Source organism: Microtus pennsylvanicus, chromosome 10 (assembly GCF_037038515.1).
Source record: "Microtus pennsylvanicus isolate mMicPen1 chromosome 10, mMicPen1.hap1, whole genome shotgun sequence".
NCBI lineage: Eukaryota > Metazoa > Chordata > Mammalia > Rodentia > Cricetidae > Microtus > Microtus pennsylvanicus.
This window is the reverse complement of record NC_134588.1, coordinates 46,882,155-46,903,947: the sequence shown is the minus strand read 5'-3', so window position 1 is coordinate 46,903,947 and position 21,793 is coordinate 46,882,155. Positions and strand designations below refer to the sequence as shown.

Sequence of the window (21,793 nt, the reverse complement as noted above, 5' to 3'; positions counted from 1 at the left end):
ATGTTTAGCCAGGTGACTTGGTACCTTTTCTCAGTGCAATATTTTCGTCTTGTTTCCTCTGTGTCTGGCTGATGACTGCAGACTGAGCCTTTCCTTTTCCTAGAATTCTCCTAGTCTGGTTGCCCCAACTATACTTCCTGCCTGGCTACTGGCCAATTAGTGTTTTATTAAACCAATACAAATGATAAATCTTTACAGGGTACAAGAGCATTATCCCTCAGCACCCTTATCACAAATGTCACTTAGACATGAAAAGTTCCCCAAGTGTTACATCTGCTATAATTCCCTGCTCTGAGCCTGCACCCCCAGAGGCCGCCACCAATTCCACGTGCTACTTTTTAGTGCTTTGTACTTTTGGCATGATTCCTTCTTTCTTGGCTAATTTTCTCTGAGGCCAATTTGTTCATTTTATTCCATTTTTTCTAATTACTAGCTACAAGAAGAGTTCATCTGTAGAAAATATATTATATTTCATCTGTATGAAAATATAGTAGTATACAAAGAGACAATCAAATCTCTGGGGAAATATTTTGTATAGAAAAAAAATGCCCACAAGAAATCTTCTGTTTCTGTAGCACCTTCTGTCTGTTCCAAACACTCAGAATAAATCTCCCCTGCCCTTAGATGATGGAAACTGGTTCCCGGAATGCAATCACCATTCCTCTTGCTGCTCTAGTCTGTGTCATCGCTGGTCTCTATTCAGGCCACAGAAACAGTTCCAACTTCATTGACCATGGATAATACAAGTCTTTTCTAAATCGTATAAGTCATACAGCATGACTTAAGATCATAGCCAGGGGCAGAGACACCACAGTTGCAGGTCTTCTAAGCTTGTCTCTAACCCCCATTCAGTGTGAGTTATTATTGATCATACGCTAGTCTCAGCCATTCTAATGATATAGATGATAATGCTATCTATATAATACATCTCGTACTAATAAGGCAATTCTTGTCACTTTCTACTTGTTGTTTGTTTGCTTTTTGGGTTTCTCATGACAGGGTCTGATGTAGCTCTGACTCTCCTGGAACTCATTATGCAGACCAGGCTGGCCTTGAACTCAGAGATTCACCTGCCTCTGCCTCCCCAGTGCTGGGATTAAAAGCTTTTGCCATAATACCATAATAATAAGAGTTCTTGCTCTTAATCTAAGACAACTAAGAACTCAAGATGACTTTGAAGTGTTGTGATCAAGTTTTGTGTGATTCACACATCAGAAAGAGAAAGAAATATTTTGAGTACAGATTTTAAAAAGTTAGGCTGTAAGAAGAACTCCTAAGCTGCATGTAGGATTTCAACTGCACAGAAATGTTGTCATGAATATGTTTGCAGTCCCAGACAGAACAAAGATGGGCCGAGTTAGCTACTTTTCTTGGCTTTCCATAAGGCCTTAAAATTATAATTAAAAACAAAAAGAGCAGTGCCTACAGAGATGGCTCAGTGGTTAAGAGAATTTGTTGCTTTTGCAGACGATGCCCGTTCAATACCTAACACCTGTGTGATGCTAACAGTCACTAGTTTCAGGGCTCCAACACCTTGTTCTGGTCTTTGCTGGCACAAGACATACAGGTGTTACACAGACAAGCAGGCAAAACACTCATACATATAAAGCAACAATGAATATATCCTTTAAAATATTTCTGTGATGGATAAGTGCACAAAAATATATTCAATAGCAAAAGTTTAAAATGCAATGTGAAACTCCACAGCTTCCATTTTGAATTATTATTTGAACTGTGACATACAGTCTTCGAAGGGTCTGGTGAATTTCAGTGTGTGATTTTTTTTATTTGCATCATTTTTATTATAACATTATAAAATAAAATAAAAAGAATGAAAAAAAAACTTTAAGAAAAAGCAGAGCAGGCACCTTGTGGAAACACACTGTGGGGACCAATGCTCCCTAGAATTTGACCCTGTGAGTCAGTTAGAGAAAAATAAACTAGAGAAAAGCAAATCAAACCATCAACAGCAACAACTTGAGGAAAATGAAGAGCGAGAGGGAGTGGGCTCCACCTCCACAGGTGCTACATGGTCGTACAAACCAGCCAGGGAAGCACAGAATGGATGTGGTATGTCGGACAGGCAGCAGAGGGGAACTGGTTCCCATCTGAACTTGGCCAAAACATCTAAGAAACTATTCAACAAACTAAAGGAAATTATGTTTAAAGAACTAAAGGAATGTATGATAACAATCATTAATCAACTAGAGAAAATCAATAATGAGACCAATTATAAAACAACTAAATTCAGATCTGCGGTAGAAAAAGCGTAACAACTGCATGAAAAGCTTGCTAGACGGAATTAGCAGATTTAATCTGGAGGAGGAGCCAGGGAACTGGAAGATGGTTCAATAGACATTATCTGTCTAGAGGAGCAGGAGCCACACAGTAGAGGATCCAAACCCTCTATATGTGTACCACGAAACACACCACATAGGTAGAAAGACACAAACACGCAAATATACAAACACACAAAAGAAATATAACTTAAATGTGTTTAAATTTTTTTAAAAAAATGATAAGGACTGTGCAGAAATTGAGATTGTTAAAAAAATGAAGGATCAGATTCAACAACTTAATGTACTATACCTATAGAAATGCCCAAATTTCTAAAAGCAGACTCAAGGACAAGTTGAAAGTGTTGGTAAATCTACAGAAACAACAACAAAATTTTAAAAATACCCCCCAAAAGTAGTGATTAAAAACTGGGTCTCCTTCGAGCAGCATCAAAAAGTCGTGGTTTTGCCAGGTGTGATGGCACACGTCTTTAATCCCAACATTTGGGAGGCAGAGGCAGGTAGATCTTTGGGAGTTAAAGGCCAACCTGGTCAACAAAACAATTTCCAGGCCAGCCAGAGCTACACAGTTAGACCCAATCTCAAAAAAGAATAGTAGGTGTTTAATAATTTAATATTTTTCATATAAGGAGCCTGGGCTGTCGCACTGGAAAACTCTGTGAGATATTTAAAGCAAAGACAGTACCAACACTGCAGTCGCTTTTCGAAAAAATAGAAGTAACTCTTACTTGTCCAATGAGGCCAGTGTCAATCATTCTGAGTCCCCAAAGAGGCATCATTAAAAAACAGAGACTAGTACTTCTCTTTGAATCTAGACATACAAATCCTCAACAAATAGCAAACTAGATCCAGTAACAAATAAAAGTCATTTTGCATAACCAACTGGAATTTATCCAAGTAACACACAGTTAACATCCAAACATCGAAATAATATTCTGTATTAGAATGGGTGTTATGTTAAAAACAGGTTTCCTAGATTGCCTTATACAGTAAAGCCAGAGTAGTGTAGCAATGTCGTCTCATCCTGGAGAGGTGGAGAACCCAGGAGGTGAGGCCCAGTCTGGTGTTGAAGACAGGGCAGATTCCTGGAGAACCACTGGTCCTCACTTCACGTGTTAACTTGAAGAAGCTGACTCTAATATCGAGGAAGAAACGCAGCGGCGCCTGCGTGGTTGAACTTGCCAGTGAGAGTGAAGGAGGTGAGACCAAAGCTTGTCTTCCGTGTCCCTTCTTCTGGGCCGACACTGAGAAGTGCCACCTGGATTCAGGGTGGGCCTTCCCACCTCCAACAATCTGACCAAGAAAACTTCTCATAGTGACCTACCTTTTAGTCAATTCCAGATCAGTCTGATGATCAGAATTAACCACCACATATACCACAATAAATGAGGGAGAAAACTCACAGGACTATCTCAACAATTGATACAAAGTCTCTTACACCTATGCATGATTTAAAAAAAAAACTTTCAAAATGAGAATAGAAAAAAAGATATCTCATCCTGATAAAGGATATCTATCAAAAACCTATAGCTAATTTCCAACAAAACGGCATATGTACATAATAGATGGGTAATTTGGTCAAAAGATGTAGAGAGCTATGAATGATAACTGTGACATAAAGTGAGATTAAACAGCCAATTAAAATCAGAGAGTGGAGCAAATAGAGATGTCAGTGACAATGAATCCCTAGAGTGAGTACAGCCTTCTTAGATAGACTGGGAGTAAAGGAAAGAGGATTATGTGGGAAACATTAGCGCTAACTCCGTTCAAGGAGCAGCCAGCAGTTGGCGCACATTTAATCCCAGCACCGGGAGGCAAAGGCAGGCGGATCTCACAGGCCTAGAGGAGACGCTGTGACCCGTGCCCGGCTTTTTCTACTCGGAACAGTCGCCATGATCTTTATCCTTCCTCTCTACCAGCGGTGCTCTGTTTTCCAGGAACTTGACAGAAATCCTCCTAAATTCTCAACACCTGGAGTGCTTCCGGGAATTCCTCAGAGACCGGAAGGCTGAAAACCCGCTGTTGTTCCTGATAGCCGTGCAGAAGATCACGATGGAGACCAATGAAAAGACTTACAAGGCCGCTTTGGATAATATAACCAAGACTTACTTATACAGCAAGGTCCCTCCCGGTACGCCTTTTCCTCCGGATTCCCACTTCAGTTTCTTGGGTAGAAGAGTCTGGGAAACAGCCTGGCTCCATGAAAACCCCAAGAGAGCAGAGCAGGGGAGTCTCTGTAATACTCCACGGGAGCAATATTAAGACTGTGAGAATGAATGCGGAGAACAATATTTAAGCCCAAAGCCATAATATCGGTAAAAGGAGCCACGTGTAAGATGCATTCATATGCACGTTCATTTCACTTCATGTTGAAAATCGAAACTTAATCCCTGTAAGGTAGGGACAAAGAGCTGCGTTTTCTAAACAAAGAAAATAGAATACTTTGAAGTTAACTAGCTTATCTGATCGTGAAATCAGCTAGCACGGGGCTAACTCTAAGCAAACGGGCGTTTTCCTCCATGCCCAGATGTGAAAAGTTGAGCCTGGGCGGAGAATGGTCTGTCTGGAAATCGTTCATGAACCGTCTTGTTTTCCTGTCCGATGTGGTGTTACACTTGACCCATGGAAATTCCTCTTAGCTAGTGGCAACAAATAAAGTATTAGCTTACAGCCCTAGCAAAAGAGGGTGCACAAGTGCGCCCCTGGAGGCGGACAAGCTGCAGCAAGGCCACAGAGCGGAGCTTTCTGCCTGTCTCAGAGGAGCAGGTGGAGCTTGTGTGGGTGGGGAGGGGGCTTGTTTGTTTGCTGGGTTTTGTTTGTTTGCTTGCTTTGGTTTTGTTTATAGTTATCTAAGACAAGGGTATAAGTACAAAAGTAGAAAAAGTTCAAAGTTAACAAATCTCTCTAGTTCATTTGTTTTGAAACAGGGTATTGCCACATATTCCACACTGGCCTGAAACTCACTATGCAGCCCAGACTGGCCTAAAATGCTGACACCTCCTACTTGTGCCTGCCATGTGCAAGAATTCACAGACATGTCCCAGCCCAGTGTGTCACGGTTTGTAGGTGCAATTCGAACATTGTAACAATGAACTCAGAATCACCGATACTGCGCTGGTGTCACACTGAGGAATTAGAAGAAGTTATAAAGCACTAACCCTGGGTGTCACTTAAACAAGAGGGAGCCCAGATTTGAATTCTTTAATTTTTCCCTGTGCCTCCCATTGTCCTCTGTCTATCCGTATGAGTCTGAATCTGTGCCTGCCTACATGCTGTCTTGTGAATCTGCCCCTGTGTCTCTGAGTGTTCCTGTGTGGCCCTAGCAAAGGGCTTTGTTCTTTCTTATCGGACAGCACAAAAGACACCACATGGGGCAAGGAGGCGAAACATTACAGATTTTTTTTTTTCAAGGCAGGGTTTCTCTGTAGCTTTGGTGCCTGCCCTGGAACTAGCTCTTGTAGACCAGGCTGGACTCAGACTTATAGAGATCCTCCTGCCTTTGCCTCCCAAGTGCTGGGATTAAAGGCATGCACCACCACCGCCTGTCCAGCAATGTTTAACCCAAGGGATGGGGTCACTGATTCTAACTGAGACCAACTGATCCAGATAACAAACAATCCAATGCTGTCAAGCAATATCCATACATTGCTCCAGCATTTATGGTGGGCATTCATTTTATAAGCTGGTTTGGTCCTGTTTTTCTATCCTCAGCCAATGATTATGATATCATACATACATGTGTGCATTAGTCTTGGGACAGAGACATGGAAGAGTACACATTTAAGACTGCATGTTGGGAGCTGCAGATCCCTGGCCCCTTGACTTTCTCCTTGACTTTGCCTGCTGGATTGAACTGAGCAAAACACCTGTGCCTGCAGCTGCTCTGGGCATGAGACCCTGATGGTAGGCTGATGGGCCTGCAGCTGAAATATCCCAAAAGCTGGGCATGCGTGGCTCAGGATCCTTATATAAGCTTCCCCTGAGCACAATAAACTGGGCATTGGCCCTCTTGTATCAAGAGTGACCCCCCCCTGTGTGTGTGTGTGTGTGTGTGTGTGTGTGTGTGTGTGTGTGCCTGTCTCTGTGTCTTTAAGTCTCCAAGCTTAGTTCCCTGCTCACGAAAGCATACCGACCTGTAGCGGCATGGGGCACTATAGGCGTAGTACTATATAGTACAGGATCTTTCGGGTTTTTACAATTGCACCTATGTATTAGCTTCCCTTGTTAAAATTAATGACATGAGAAATCTAAGGCAAGGAAGGTTAGTTGTTACATTGTTCTCTTAAGGGCGGGTTCACGGCCAGAGTACACAGCACTAGTTGTCTGAAGCCTGAAGTGTCTTCAAGGTGCATTGTTAACTCTGACTGTGTGGTCCAGCCAAAGGTCCTGTCTTGTAGAATGGAAGAGATATTGTTGTCATAATGCATTGCCACATATAAGAAATATTTATGTGCTGATTTTCAGTGTGAGTTCTATATATAGTTATTGGGGAGGGGGATCTCAAAGAGAAAGGAGCGCCCAGATTTTTCTCGGCTGCATTTTCAGGTCTCATTAACAAACCTTCCTACCTCTGAACACAAGGAGCGCCATGCTGCACCACGTTGCCAGGATGCAGTCTTGTGAATCTGTCCCTGAGTTGATATTTGTGTCTTGGGCACAAAGACTTCTTTTTTTTAAAAAAAATTTATTTATTTATTAAGGATTTCTGCCTCCTCCCCGCCACCGCCTCCCATTTCCCTCCCCCTCCCCCAATCAAGTCCCCCTCCCTCATCTGCTCGAAGAGCAATCAGGGTTCCCTGACCTGTGGGAAGCCCAAGGACCGCCCACCTCTATCCAGGTCTAGTAAGGTGAGCATCCAAACTGCCTAGGCTCCCCCAAAGCCAGTACGTGCAGTAGGATACACAAAGACTTCTGCACCCAAAGACTGTTTTTACTCCTTTCCTCCTAAGCTACCCCTAAACTGGAAAACTTCATCCCGGCTACAGAAATGAGTTTAAATTTTACGATTCCATTTCCCTTTAAGCTTTCATTTTTGAAATAGAACTAAGAAAGATAGTATTTTGCCAACAAAACAATTTCCCATAACATTTAAAATATTCTTTAGAAATCGTCAAATTGTAGAAGGCTCAGAGTGAGGCCAGAATGAGAACAGAAGGTCCTGAGACTTGCATGCGAAGCACCAAGCAGCAGACAGAAATGACGCTTTTTCTTTCTCCCTCCCTCCCTCTCTCATCATTTAGAAGAGATGCTGCAATGTGATGCTCCTTACATCAAAGAAGTCATTCACATGCGCCACATCACCACCACCACTCTGCTGATGCTCCAGAGCTACGTAATGAAATCTCTGGAAGATAAGTGGTGAGCATGCCCAGACAAGGCGGGCTCCTTCTGGAGTTGCTTCCTGTCTTTGAAAAGCCACATTAAGCCAAGTTCTCCTAGTCTTCATAGCATACCGCCAGAGCCCTCCTCCAAGAGAAACACAAAACTTGCTTTTGAATCTCCTGCCTGCCAACACCAGTGCAACACACACACGCATACACAAATATACATACGCACATATACACACACAAACACCACATACGTGCACACACATATATACCCACATACACACACCCATATACACACAAATATACACATATAAGCATATGCATATACACACCCAAGCCACACATACATACACACATAGACACACACACATATATACACAAAAACACATACATATACACACAGACATGCACACACAAAAACACATATACCCACACAAACACACACATATATTCACACAGACACACACAGTCACAAACATACATACACACATACACACACAGATGCATGCATATATAAACACATATACACACACGTGAACTACACATATAAACACACTAACACACATACGTACACATATACACACAGACACACAGACACAGATACACATATACAAACACACATATACACAAACACACACATACATACACACATGCACACACACAAACATACACAAAAAAACACAGACACACACACACACATATATATATATATATACACACAAACTCACACACACACAGGCACACACATACACAAACACACACATATCCACACACAGACACACGCACACATACACAAACACACACACACATACACAAACACAAAACACATATACATATATACATGTAAATATACACATACAGATACATGTACATATGCACATACAAAGACATATACATATATACACACACAGGCATGCGCACACACACAAACGTATACACATAGACACAAACACACACACACAATGAGGAAGAATGCAGTCTTGAAAAGACTGACTTACACTGTATAAGAATTGAGACAATAAGAGGAGCTTGAAACAAGGCTGTCTTGCTGTGTTTCAAGAGCATGGCTTTGTCTTCTTTGATCTTCTTGGTCTCCTTTCTGGTAGGTTTAAAGAGTACCAAGACATGTTCCCACCACGCCCTATGGAGGTAGAAATTGAAGTACAGCCTGTCCCTCAAAGGAAACCCTCAAAGGCAGCAGTGCACCTACAGGATTCCCAGGTCAGTGAGGAGGAAGAGAGAAGGGCAGGACAGACAGGAAAGCCATTGTCCCTACTGACATTTGAAACACCACTGGAAGAATTACTCTTGGGGTTAGGGGTCGTATCGTAAGCCCTGGTTTACAAAAGGATAATCTGAGGCTCAGAAAAAATATACTGGGAAATTTCTTTCTGGTCTGCCTCTGTCACCAACTAAGTGATGGGCACGAGGGTTAGATACATGGAAATGAAACTGTCAGGGTTTTTTTTTTTCTGCCCATGTTTATTTGGAGGATGTGGACTGGCCATCAGGCCAAATGCTTTTCTAATCTTTCTGCACAAAGATTGGTTTGATTTCTACATCCAGACACTGGCAACGTAAGCCTCCCCTTGCATAGGCCGGAAACAAGTGTCCCTCAGGCCGGCAAACCCCAGAAAGATGTCAGTGATTGGCACCGAGAACACCATGTCCTTCTCCCGTACATGATTACCCCTCTTACCCTTTGTCTCGTGGGAAGAGAGGAAGGGGGAAGAGATGGGAACGGTACTCGGGGAAGTCTTGTGCGGTTTGGAAAAGCACGCATGCTCCTTTCAGCTTGGACAGAAAAATTGAACCCAATTCTGTCAGACTCCAAAGGTGAAATCAAGATATAGCTGAAAATTAGATTTACCCCCAATACTGTAGGCATGAAAACCTGCTACTCTTTTCCCTTCTCCACTCCCTCTTGTCATGAGCCAAATCTCCAGGGCACCACGAGTGGATGCTTGAAAATTATATGCAGAACCAGAGAGCTTTGTTTGAATTTCAGTTTTTCCTGTCAGATAGAAAGAAACCAAATGTTCTTACTGCCTGCTGTGGGCCACACACTGTGCTACACACACACACACACACACACACACACACACACACCCCAGAAGGCTGTGGGTTTTGTCTTACACAAAGACTCAGATCAAGTAAACTGACCCAAATCACACAATTACAGAGAAGCTAGGCTCTTCTCTAAAAGTTTCTAGCCCCCCAAACCCAGTGCAGATTTAATACTTCCCCATTAGTTCCCTAAAGCCACATTGGCCCACATTGGCCTTGCTCTTCTCTCTCTAAGAACTAGGGTATAGGAGTGAGCATTCTCATCAATAAGATGCTTTTAGTGGGAAGTACGCTCGAACACATTGGCACAGGAAACCACTTCCTAAATAGAACCCCAGTAGCACAGACACTGAGAAAAACAATTAAGAAATAGGACCTCCTGAAACTGAAAAGTTTCTGTAAAGCAAAGGACACGGTCAACAAGACAAAACGGCAGCCTACAGAATGGGAAAATGTCTTCACTAACCCCACATAGGACAGGGCTGATCTCCAAAATATACAAAGAACTCAAGAAATTGGTCATCAAAAGAACAAATAATCGATGTCTCACGTTTTCTAGAGGCAAATGAACTGGACAAAGTCTCCCTGTATTTATTAAAGGCTTGCAGAAGCAGAATACATTTGCTTGTGTGGGGGAGGGAACAGGAGTGGGGGAGTGAGCATGTGTAAACTTTTCTTAAGAGTTAGAAATTGGTCCGCTCATCTCTCTATTTCTTTAACACTTTAAGATCTCCTGGGCTGTCATTTCCTCCTGTGAACAGAAACTGGTTTCGGTCCTCTGTTCCTTCCCATTTTGAGTGCTGGCCCTCGCTGCTGTGGTAGAGGGCCAAGGCGTTATGATGACTGATTGGGGCTAAGCTCTTTGACTCACCAGCTATGGGGTCAGAGGCAGGTTGACCTGAGTTTCCTCACCCTTGAAGTGGGAATCCACAAAACATTCCTTTGTGGAAGCAAGGATTCTGAGTGTAGTCTATAGCAGGTTTGTGGCACACAGTAAGTTTTTGGTCAATTAGCTACGCTAATGGATACCCCTTCTCTTCCCCAGAGGAGAGGATGGATGAAAATGATGGGCTTCATCAGGAGTTTTTGCAAATACCGCAGAGTCATGAAAAATCCCAAGAAATGCCAACAGTTTATAGATTTCATCCACCTGGAAATGTTCAATACCAAGGAGAGTGAGTAGTCACCCCCTGCCATCATGGTCACCCCTTGCCATCAAGGTCACCCCTTGCCATCAAGGTCACCCCTGTCCTCATGGTCCCCCCCTGTCCTCATGGTCACCCCTGCCATCATGGTCACCCCCTGCCATCATGGTCACCCCCTGTCCTCATGGTCACCCCTGTCCTCATGGTCACCCCCTGTCCTCATGGTCACCCCTGTCCTCATGGTCACCCCCTGCCATGAAGGTCACCCCTGTCCTCATGGTCACCCCCTGTCCTCATGGTCACCACCTGTCCTCATGGTCACCTCTGTCCTCATGGTCACCCCTGTCCTCATGGTCACCCCTGTCCTCATGGTCACCCCCACCATCATGGTCATCCCTGTCCTCATGGTCACCCCCTGTCCTCATGGTCACCCCCTGTCCTCATGGTCACCCCCACCATCATGGTCATCCCTGTCCTCATGGTCACCCCCTGTCCTCATGGTCACCCCCTGTCCTCATGGTCACCTCTGTCCTCATGGTCACCCCCTGTCCTCATGGTCACCCCTGTCCTCATGGTCACCCCCTGTCCTCATGGTCACCCCCTGTCCTCATGGTCACCCCTGCCATCATGGTCACCCCCTGCCATCATGGTCACCCCCTGTCCTCATGGTCACCCCTGTCCTCATGGTCACCCCCTGTCCTCATGGTCACCCCTGTCCTCATGGTCACCCCCTGCCATGAAGGTCACCCCTGTCCTCATGGTCACCCCCTGTCCTCATGGTCACCACCTGTCCTCATGGTCACCTCTGTCCTCATGGTCACCCCTGTCCTCATGGTCACCCCTGTCCTCATGGTCACCCCCACCATCATGGTCATCCCTGTCCTCATGGTCACCCCCTGTCCTCATGGTCACCCCCTGTCCTCATGGTCACCCCCACCATCATGGTCATCCCTGTCCTCATGGTCACCCCCTGTCCTCATGGTCACCCCCTGTCCTCATGGTCACCCCCACCATCATGGTCATCCCTGTCCTCATGGTCACCCCCTGTCCTCATGGTCACCCCCTGTCCCCATGGTCACGCCTGTCCTCATGGTCACCCCTGTCCTCATGGTCACCCGCACCATCATGGTCATCCCTGTCCTCATGGTCACCCCCTGTCATCATGGTCACCCCGGCTATCATGGTCACCCCTGCCATGAAGGTCACCCTCTGTCCTCATGGTCACCCCCTGTCATCATGGTCACCCCGGCTATCATGGTCACCCCTGCCATGAACGTCACCCTCTGTCCTCATGGTCACCCCCTGTCCTCATGGTCACCCCTGTCCTCATGGTCACTCCCTGTCCTCATGGTCACCCCCTGTCATCATGGTCACCCCTGTCCTCATGGTCACCCCCTGTCCTCATGGTCACCCCTGTCCTCATGGTCACTCCCTGTCCTCATGGTCACCCCCTGTCATCATGGTCACCCCGGCTATCATGGTCACCCCTGCCATGAAGGTCACCCCTGTCCTCATGGTCACCCCTGTCCTCATGGTCACCCCTGCCATCATGGTCACCCCTGTCCCTCATGGTCACCCCTGTCCCTCATGGTCACCCCTGTCCTCATGGTCACCCCTGTCCTCATGGTCACCCCTGTCCTCATGGTCACCCCTGTCCCTCATGGTCACCCCTGTCCTCATGGTCACCCCTGCCATGAAGGTCACCCCTGCCATGAAGGTCACCCCCTGCCATGAAGGTCACCCTCTGTCCTCATGATCACCCCCCACCATCATGGTTACCCCCTGTCCTCATGGTCACCCACTGCCATCAAGGTCAGCCCATATGAGAATTCAAGCTCTTTGTCAGGCCTGCATGAGCTGCAGTGAACTCCAGGACCTGAGTGGCTAGCCCTGCCTGGACAATGGTGCTTCTCAAAGAGCCAGCAAGTGTGGGAAATAACGAAGGTGTTTAGAAAGCTCAGATTTTAAATATATAATATTTTTACTAATTCTCTGAGAATTTTATACATGTGTATAATATATTTTGAGCATTAATGCCTCTCAGATTCACTTCCCTCCTCCCACCCAACTTACAACCCACTGAGTCCAATTTGTCTGCTCATATTTTTGTGCTGCCATCCACTGTAACATGGCCATTCTTACCAGAGAGGACTCACCTTTTATAAGATGAGTTCCTTATGCTGTTTTATGTGGTCTTTTAAAACGTCTTTTAAGTTTTCCTGCCTGTATAATTAATGCATGCTATTAATAAAGAGGCAAAAAATTACAAGGACATGTAGGACACAAAGGAAAATCTTTAGAGATAACATTGCCAATGCTTTGAGGCCTACATTCTGATTATACACACACACACACACACACACACACACACACACACACACACACACACACACACATCCAAACTTTCCATTTATAACATACCTTTTTTCTTTGGTATTTTATATTGAACATTGTTTTCTGTCAGTACACCTCTATCTGCCCAGCTTTTGACTGGCATAAAGTGTCCATTGTATAGATCTATTCAACTGCTTCATTCATTAATCTCTTCATTCATGACCATTGCTAAGAATGCTTTAGGGTATGTCCTCCAGCAGGTGCTGAGATGTCAGTGGTAAATATTGCATCTACCACTTTTCCTTGAGTGAGTTAAAGAGGTGGTCATGTGCCTCCATTTCCTCCTCTGTGGAATGGGAATAACTGTCCTGACCTGACGGAGCTCTTGTGAAGCTCAGGTGAGATGATAACTTGGGCATCCTTGAAGTAGGCTTAGCAGTACTTAGCAACAGAAGAGTTAGCCAGTTTGCTGTCACTACTACGTAAGTATGAACAGTGACAGCAATAATGGTTGAAGATGGACCCTAGCTAGTACTGGCAATGACATTGCGTTGAGTTTTCAGGAATGAACAAATTAGGTGGGTGCAGTGTGGCAGAGCTGTGTGTGGAGGAGAATGTGCAGAACTCTAAAATAAGTAAGAGGGTGGTACAACCTAGAGACTTCAGTCAGGCTGCTTGGACTAGAGATGAGATGGGGGAGAGAACCTGAGATGACGTGGAAGAAATTGGCAGTGACAGATCATGTCTCTGTGGATTTCTGAGCTAGTCTCACACTTGCTCCAACGCACAGTGTTTCTATGGAAACACCTTAGAGAACCATCGCACTAAGGTATTGTAGTGATGAGGCAAGCAGGCCTGCTTTTCGTCCTGTCCAGCTCCCACATGGCTAGCTTTACACCCGAAATAACAACACACAAATTGTATTCATTTAAACACTGCCTGGCCCGTTAGCTCTAGCCTCTTACTAGCTAACTCTCACATCTTGATTAACCCATTTCTATTAATGTGTATTGCCACTTGACTGTGGCTTACAGGCATGAGTCTAACCACCGTTAGTCTTGGGTAGGAGAAGCATAGCATCTACCTAACTCTGCTTTCCTCCTCCCAGAATTCTGTTCTGTCTTCTCCGCCCACCTAAGGGCTGGCCTATCAAAAGGCCAAGGCAGTTTCTTTATTAACCAATGAAAGTAACACAATAGACAGATGACCCTCTGTAACATGAGGGCCGGCTTGTTGGGGTTTCTGTCCTGCCCGGTACCCCACAGCCGGCAAGCCCCAAAGAAAATCACACAGAGGACTCCATAAGATTATAAACTGATTGGCCCATTAGTCCAGGCTACTTCTTAGCTCATGTAGCTTATATTAACCCATTATTCTTATCTATGTTAGCCATGTGGCTCAGTACCTTTTTTAGAGGGGCAGATCACATCCTGCTTCTTGGTGGTCTAGACTGGACTGGGAAGAATGGGCTTCCTCCTTCCCAGAATTCTCCTGTTCTCATTGTCCCACCTCTACTTCCTGTCTGGTTGACCCGCCTATACTTCCTGCCTGGCCAGTCAGCATTTATTTAAAACATGATTGACAGAATACAGACAATTCTCCGCACCAAGGTATGCTCCTGCTAAGACTAGAAATCTGAGTTTGAGTCTTCATATTCTCACCAGCATAGATTATGGTGTATTTTTAAAACTTTAACCTAACTCTCCTTAGAGCACTCACCTCGATGCTGTCTGCCTGTGGCACCATGGCCTGAGTTGCTTAGAGTCCCTGCCATGTTGTTGTCTGTCTCTCTACCCACTCAAGTTGGGTATCTCCTAATACATATCTAGACCCCAAAAGTCTATCTTGTTGACCCCGGAAACCCTGCATTTAAGATCTTTCTCTCTCCGCTTTAGCGGTCTATTTTCTTTTCCTTTAACAAACTTTTCTTTAGTTATAATGTTTCTTGTCTTTCAAATTCCCTCCTAGATGACAAACCTTGTTTCCTCCCTGATAAACCCTGAGTAGCTATCTATCAGAACTGTTTGGTTTAATCTTAAGAAAAGCTGCTCTGCCAACTCAAAGAACTCCAATCAAACCAGATTAGACTGAATTAAAATGCCCATGTTTAATAAATTCAGCTCTCTCGGGTGGACCAAGGCAGCATGGCGGGGAGAGGAGCCCATGCAAACCTAAAACCATGTGCAATCCTTTTTTCAGGCATGAGCCTAAATGCTCTGTGGGAGGGGTCAGTGCTTGGCAGGCTGGGAGTTAGAGTCCGGAAGGCTGGGAATTGGAGTCCAACTCAATATTACATTCCAGACTCTTTAGATACAGGTATCTTAGAGGGCTAGAGTCTCACTTTCGAGCAAACAAGAACTACACTCCCATTTAAAAAATTGAGTCTGCATGCACAATTATTACTGTCTCTGCAGAAAGTCTTGTGAATTAGCATGGTCACAGTCATGATTGTTTCTGTTAGGCAAGTGCCATGAAAACAGCCTTCAACACTCAATCGCTCTTGCAATTCATTACTTGATTAGTCATCTTTTTATATAAGTGTTGTCAAACACCTGAACAGGTGATTTCTTCAGCAGTCATTCAAGTATAAGTGCCTGCACCCAGGAGTAGGGCATGATACTAACAACAGCTACAAAACAGGAGTGCACAGAGGTCACACCCAGGGTGAAGGCTTAGGACCTGAGAGCACGATCAAACCAGATTCGAATTCCTTGTTGTTTCTCTGCTAGATTTCACTACATCACCCACAACTCCATCAGTACGTCACACCCCAATATCCCCTGGTTCCCGGAGCACAGAAGAGAATGGAGAATCCGTTCTTGTCAAACGCCGGATATTTGGCCACAGAGTTATCACTGTCAACTTTGCTGCTAATGATCTATATTTCTTTTCTGAAATGGAGAGGTAAGTTTCCATCTTTCTTCTCATGGCTTTGACATTTAAAACTTCCCAGCAGGTGCTGGGGAGATGCCTCCAAGCATGAGGACCAGTGGGGTGGGGTGAGGGGAAGCTAGGCACAGCAGGGCAGATCTGTAATTCTAGTACTGAGAAAACAGAGGCCAGAGGTTCCATGGGGCTTGCTGGTTAAGTAGCCTATAAGTAGCCTAGCCCGAGGAGTGCTCTGGATTCATTGAGAGATTACATCAAAAACTAAGGCCAAGTAATAGAGGAAGTCATGAGACATTGATCTCCCCCCCCCCCCCCGCTCTTTCCCTTGCTCTCTCTCTCTAACACACACATTCACACACATGCACGCATGCACGTGCACACACACACACACACACACACCTCCCAGCAAAAGTTGGCTTGCCATATCAGAGCCACAGTGATTGACTTGTGAGAAGCACAGAGATTTAGTTCTGCCAGAGAAGATGGTCCTGAAAATCTCTGGGGCATCTGTCTCTCTATCAGTTTCTACCTTCCTTTGGGTCCTAAAGCTCTCTCTCTTCAATGTCCTGGAGATCCCAAGGTTTTAATGCACTTATTTATTGACAGTAAATAGATTTTTTTCCTATAATTTATAAATATTAAAGAAATTGTATCATGTTGATCATGTAACACCCACGGACCAAGAGTTTTTCACTTAAAACCAGAGACTGTTATACGTGTGTATGTGTGCACATGCGTGTGTGTGTGCATGCACCATTAAGGAGTTATCTTTAAGTCAGATGTGCTAATCCATACTCACTTACTTGCTAATAGGCAGTCCATATATTTTCCTTGTATAACTCTAGATTATGCCCCAAAGACTGTCAACCAACCCTCATTTCAGTTTTTAAAAAGTGGAACGCGGACTGGACAGACGGCTCAGGCTTTAAAGGCCAGACTTACAGCCAGAAATACGACAGTGGAACCAAAATGTAATGATCACTCCAAACACCCCAGTATTTCTGTATTTTGCTTGTGTGCTTGTCCAGGTCTGTATTTTGTAGGGCAGGATCTCATCCGGTTCACATCCACGCAAGGCGAGAGCTGAAGAACTAGGTTATGTCCCTCAACAAATCCTTCCACATTTCAAATCAACTTTCTCAGTGATTTAAATTCCCTTTGCTGTAACTAAACATTTTTTTAAATTTACAAAAGCTATAATACTTGCCTTTGTTTCAACACTTCAGAGATTCTCCACTCAGTCCTTCTCTGTCTCCCCTCCTCTCTCCCTCTCTCTTGCTGGTCTGACTCGGTAGCCCAGGCTGACCTGAACACAAAACTCTCCTGTTTCCCGAGGTCGCAATGACAGGTGTACACCGGCATGCCCTGCTCTATCCTATTTTCACAGAAACAATAAACATTTTTATTTATAGATTCTGCTTTGTCATATGAATGAGTTAAAACTTAGAGTAAAAAGGACAACCGAGAAAAAATATTTGGAAAGAAAATTAGTAAGTTCTGGAAAACATCTCCACTGGGGGAAGTGAAGAGTGAACTAAAGATAGCACTCTGGTCCATGCTCACCATGCCAGGGCTGCGGGGTAGTGCAGAAGTGCAGAGTGCCCAGGATACACACGTCAGGGGAATTCGACCCCTTGCGCTCCACGGAGGGACTCTGTTCAGCTCTAAATACATTCACTGACTGTCTCTTTCTTATTGAGTCCAGGCTCTGTGGTCATAGACATGTGTATCTATCAGCCCACAGATTCAGAACGCATGCCGCACGCACATAAAAGGTGGGGAAGTCTCCCGTGATGACAGGTGCTCAGTAGACTTGGGCACAGGGAGCATAGCTAAACGAAGGTGAGTCCTCAGGCATAGTGTCTCGGTCCTGGAGCTGACCTAGACCAGCCTTATCAGGGTTCCAAATAGAGTCCCCAGGGAGAGGACCAGGGGGGAAAGAGAAATAAAGGGATAGTGAGAGGAGCTAGGCTCAGGCGGACTGCAAAGGTTGACCCAAGCCAGCCAGTGTGTTAATGGCACAGCTCTTCTTTATACACCCCAAATGGGGAAGCAAAAATCTAGTTGGTAAAAATCATTCCTTAGACAGCAGAATTGCAGGGAGCTCAGAATATCTTGAGTTCCCCTTTAGTAAGCTGCATTCTGAGGTAGCAAACAAAACATTTCCCATCTCAGTGTCTGGAACATTTGACTACATACATACGAGGGAAATGTCAAGCAGTTCCTGGACTATGCCCTCCCACCACAGAGGCCCTGGCCCCAGTCCACAGCCGGCGTTGTCTCTCAGGACTCTGGCTAAGTGAGGAGCAAAATGTTCACTCTTGTCATTAGGGTCTCCTGGCTGTCTCCAGCCCAAGCTGGCCCCCAACGTGGAGCCAAAAGACAGGCTGAACTTTGAAGGATGAGTGGGGGTTTATGAGCTAGCAAGGTTGTTAAGGGAAGCCATGGGAACTGAGGCAAGAGCAGCCAGTACACAGCCACTTCTGCAGCTGCTCCTACCCCCACCCCCCACCCCCGCCTATCAGATGTTTACATTGTGATTCATAAAGGTAACAAAATTACAGTTATGAAGTAACAACAAAAGTAGTTTTATGGCTGGGGTCACCACAACACGAGGAACTGAATTAAAGGGTCAGAGTCATAGGAAGGTTGGGAACATCTGGTAGCACAACCACAGATAACTACAAAAAGCCTGAAACCAACTGTTACTCTTCTTCTGGGAAGGCTTTGGTGCCCGCCCCATCACCACTGAGGTGCAGTCTAAGCCATTGCCTAAGGTGCCCCACATGTGGAGACTCCTCCTGTAGCTCAGGGTTGGCCTCCAGCCAGTCCAGATGGGCAAACAGCAGGAGAGCCCGGAAGTTCTTGAATTAGTCGTAGGTGAGACATTCTTCCAGACTAGGAGACCATGAAATGAAGAAGGGGTGGGGTGGGGATTGTGCTGAAGAAATGTACCATACAACGCACTTGGTCCATGACCCGACACATGGCCTGTGCTCAGATTTTGCTAACGGAAGTATTGAGATTGAGTGAATGACACCGCAATCTGGCTCAGAAACAGTCCTGCCCTTTTCTTGCCAGAAATAGGTCTGAGCCGGGCACCCTATTCAGCACCTGCTTTTGTCATCTCTTGTTGATTTCTTCCATATGCCTCTCTTGTAGATTTAATGACCTGGTGAGTTCAGCTCACGTGCTGCAGATCAATAGAGCATACAATGAGAATGACATCATCCTGATGCGGTCTAAACTTAACATTATTCTAAAGCTTTTCCTGATTTCTGATGTCCCTCCAAAGCTGAGGGTAAGGGGTCTCCAGCTCCACTGTGATCCTTTCCCCCATAAAAACCCTAAGCCTGTATTGGTGGGTGCCTCATAAGTCCTACAAGATGCCCACCTAACAAATCCACAGGACTCTCTGCCTTCTGGAGAGGCGGTGTTTCAAGGGACGTTAGGGGTCAAGAGAGGTTCTTTTCCTTTCCTAGAGCCCCTAACGATGACATGTTCCCATCCTGTGGGTAGGTCAACATCTCTGAATCTCAGAAAGATGTCATCTTGGCTGCCATTACAGAAGGCCACCTAGACCGGACCATCTTCCATGGGGCTATCATATCTGTCTTCCCTATCGTCATGTACTTCTGGAAAAGGTATTTAAGTTCTCTTAGCTGGTGGGTTTTCTGTCTTCCTGTGTCCCACAATTTTCAGTTCTATGAGGAGCTAAGATGGTTGCTCTCACCCCACCCTCTACACTCCAACCTGCACTGAGCTAAGGGACAGGCAGAAGAGATCAATGCCAGAATGCTGGCCCCATGCCTCTCCTTTTCTTGTGCAATTTTGGATCACGGGCATGTGATGTGCCCAGACTTTCCTACTAAGCATGAGGTAGACCACAGCTCCTAAGGGACAAAGTCTGTCCAGGCAGGAACTGTTTATAATAAAGAACCTCATGGAGGAAGCAGGCCAGGGCAGTTTACCATTCTATCCAATTCTCATAATCACCCACCCCAGAGGCACAGTTCCTTGGAGAAAAGTCAGATATTCAGTTTTCTGTTGCTGCTCTCCCAGAATTCAAACAAATCTATCAAGTAACTCAGAATGAAAACCTGGCAAGGAGACTACGAGGGCCAAAATTCAAAACTTAAATGAACAAAAATACTTTCAGACCAAATACAACCTGTGCCCCTGGTTCATAACCTGTCCTGCCCAGAACTGTGCTCAGAATCTGACCTGAGATGTCTCAGCTGACTGCCAGCTCTGGCTTCCATCAGTGGTGTTCCCAAGTGGTGTGCGACCCCAGTGATACCATAGCTGGCCAAAATTTTCCCAAAGGAAGCTGTCTTAGTTAGGGTTTCTATTGCGGTGAAGAGAACCCATGACATTGGAAACTTATAAAGGAAAACGTTTAACTGGGACTTGCTTACAGTTCAGAGGTCTAGTACATTATCGTCATAACAGGAAACATGACAGCATGCAGGCAGATGTGGTGTGGAAGAGGTAGCTGAGAATTCTACATCCAGATTGACAGGCCACAGGAAGAGAGGGTGACACTGGGCCTGGCTTGAGTATCTGAAACCTTAAAACCTACCCCTGTGATACACTTCCTCTTAAAAGGCCACACCTACTCCAACAAGGCCACACCTCCAATAATGCCACTCCTTATGAGTTTATGGGGGCCATTTTCATTCAGAACATCACAGAAGCCTAATGGGAGTGCTTATATCATATTGTGACCCTGGCTAACAGGGTTTCCTTAAAAGGGGGGCCAAAAAGGGGGGGGTTGGGTTGGAGAGATGGCTCTGCAGTTACGAGCTCTTGTAGAAGACCTGAAATCAATTCCACATCAGGCAGCTTACAACCACCTACCACCTATATAACTCTAGTTACAGGGGACATGGCTCCCTTTACTATCCCCTCTGGGAGTACTGTATGCATATGGTGTACATACAGACAAATAGACACACACACACACTCACACAAATAAAAGTACATTTTTAAAATGTGCCCTTCATTAAAATAAAGGTATAGTTTTTGTGGGATCATGTCTCCTAGCAACATCAGAAGCTATACCCATAAAGAGGAACCAACGTGACTGCTCAGACATGAGCTGAACAAAGATGACACGGATACACATGCTAACGTGGCCAGGGGAGAGTCCTTATGGCCCTCCACAGAGAACCACAGGCAACTAAGAAATACTGAAAGTGGGAGAAACCTTCTTCCCCAGGGAAGAGAACACCAAATGGTCAGCCCTGAAAATATACACACAAGTAATATTATACGGGATGGACAGGTTATAGTTAACAACATATGTGCATATACATATATGCGTGTAGTCATAGTTAATGAAAAAAGGGGCTGTGAATTTAGAAGAGAGCAAAGAGGGGCACAGGGGAGGCTTTGGAGGGAAGAAATGGCAGGGGGAAATGATGTACTTGTATTATCTCACAAAATAAATATTAAAAGCAAATAGGGACTGGAGAGATTGATCAGTGGTTAAGAGCACCGGCTGCTCCTCCAGAGGACCTGGGTTCAGTTCTTAGCACCCACATGGCAGTTTACAACTGTCTGCAAGCTCCAGTTCCAGAGGATCTGCTGCCTTCTACTGGCCTTCATGGGTACTGCATGCACATGGTGCACAGATACACATTGCAGGCAAAACACCCCTACACATAAAATAAAAATAAAGTATCTATCTAATAAATAAATACCGGTATAAAGTTGCTTACCAGTCACTCAC

The 21,793-nt window shown here is 45.1% G+C and overlaps 1 protein-coding gene across 1 annotated transcript in view; it reads left to right on the top strand.

Moving 5' to 3' along the window:
- Rgsl1 (regulator of G protein signaling like 1) overlaps window positions 1-21,793 on the top strand; it is a 70,223-nt gene that overhangs the window by 32,653 nt on the left and 15,777 nt on the right. Inside the window, exons 11-17 of the mRNA XM_075987331.1 lie at window positions 4,235-4,428; window positions 7,538-7,655; window positions 8,731-8,845; window positions 10,737-10,866; window positions 15,900-16,074; window positions 19,222-19,360; window positions 19,579-19,703. Coding sequence (XP_075843446.1) covers window positions 4,235-4,428; window positions 7,538-7,655; window positions 8,731-8,845; window positions 10,737-10,866; window positions 15,900-16,074; window positions 19,222-19,360; window positions 19,579-19,703 — 996 coding nt within the window. The remainder of the gene's footprint in view (window positions 1-4,234; window positions 4,429-7,537; window positions 7,656-8,730; window positions 8,846-10,736; window positions 10,867-15,899; window positions 16,075-19,221; window positions 19,361-19,578; window positions 19,704-21,793) is intronic.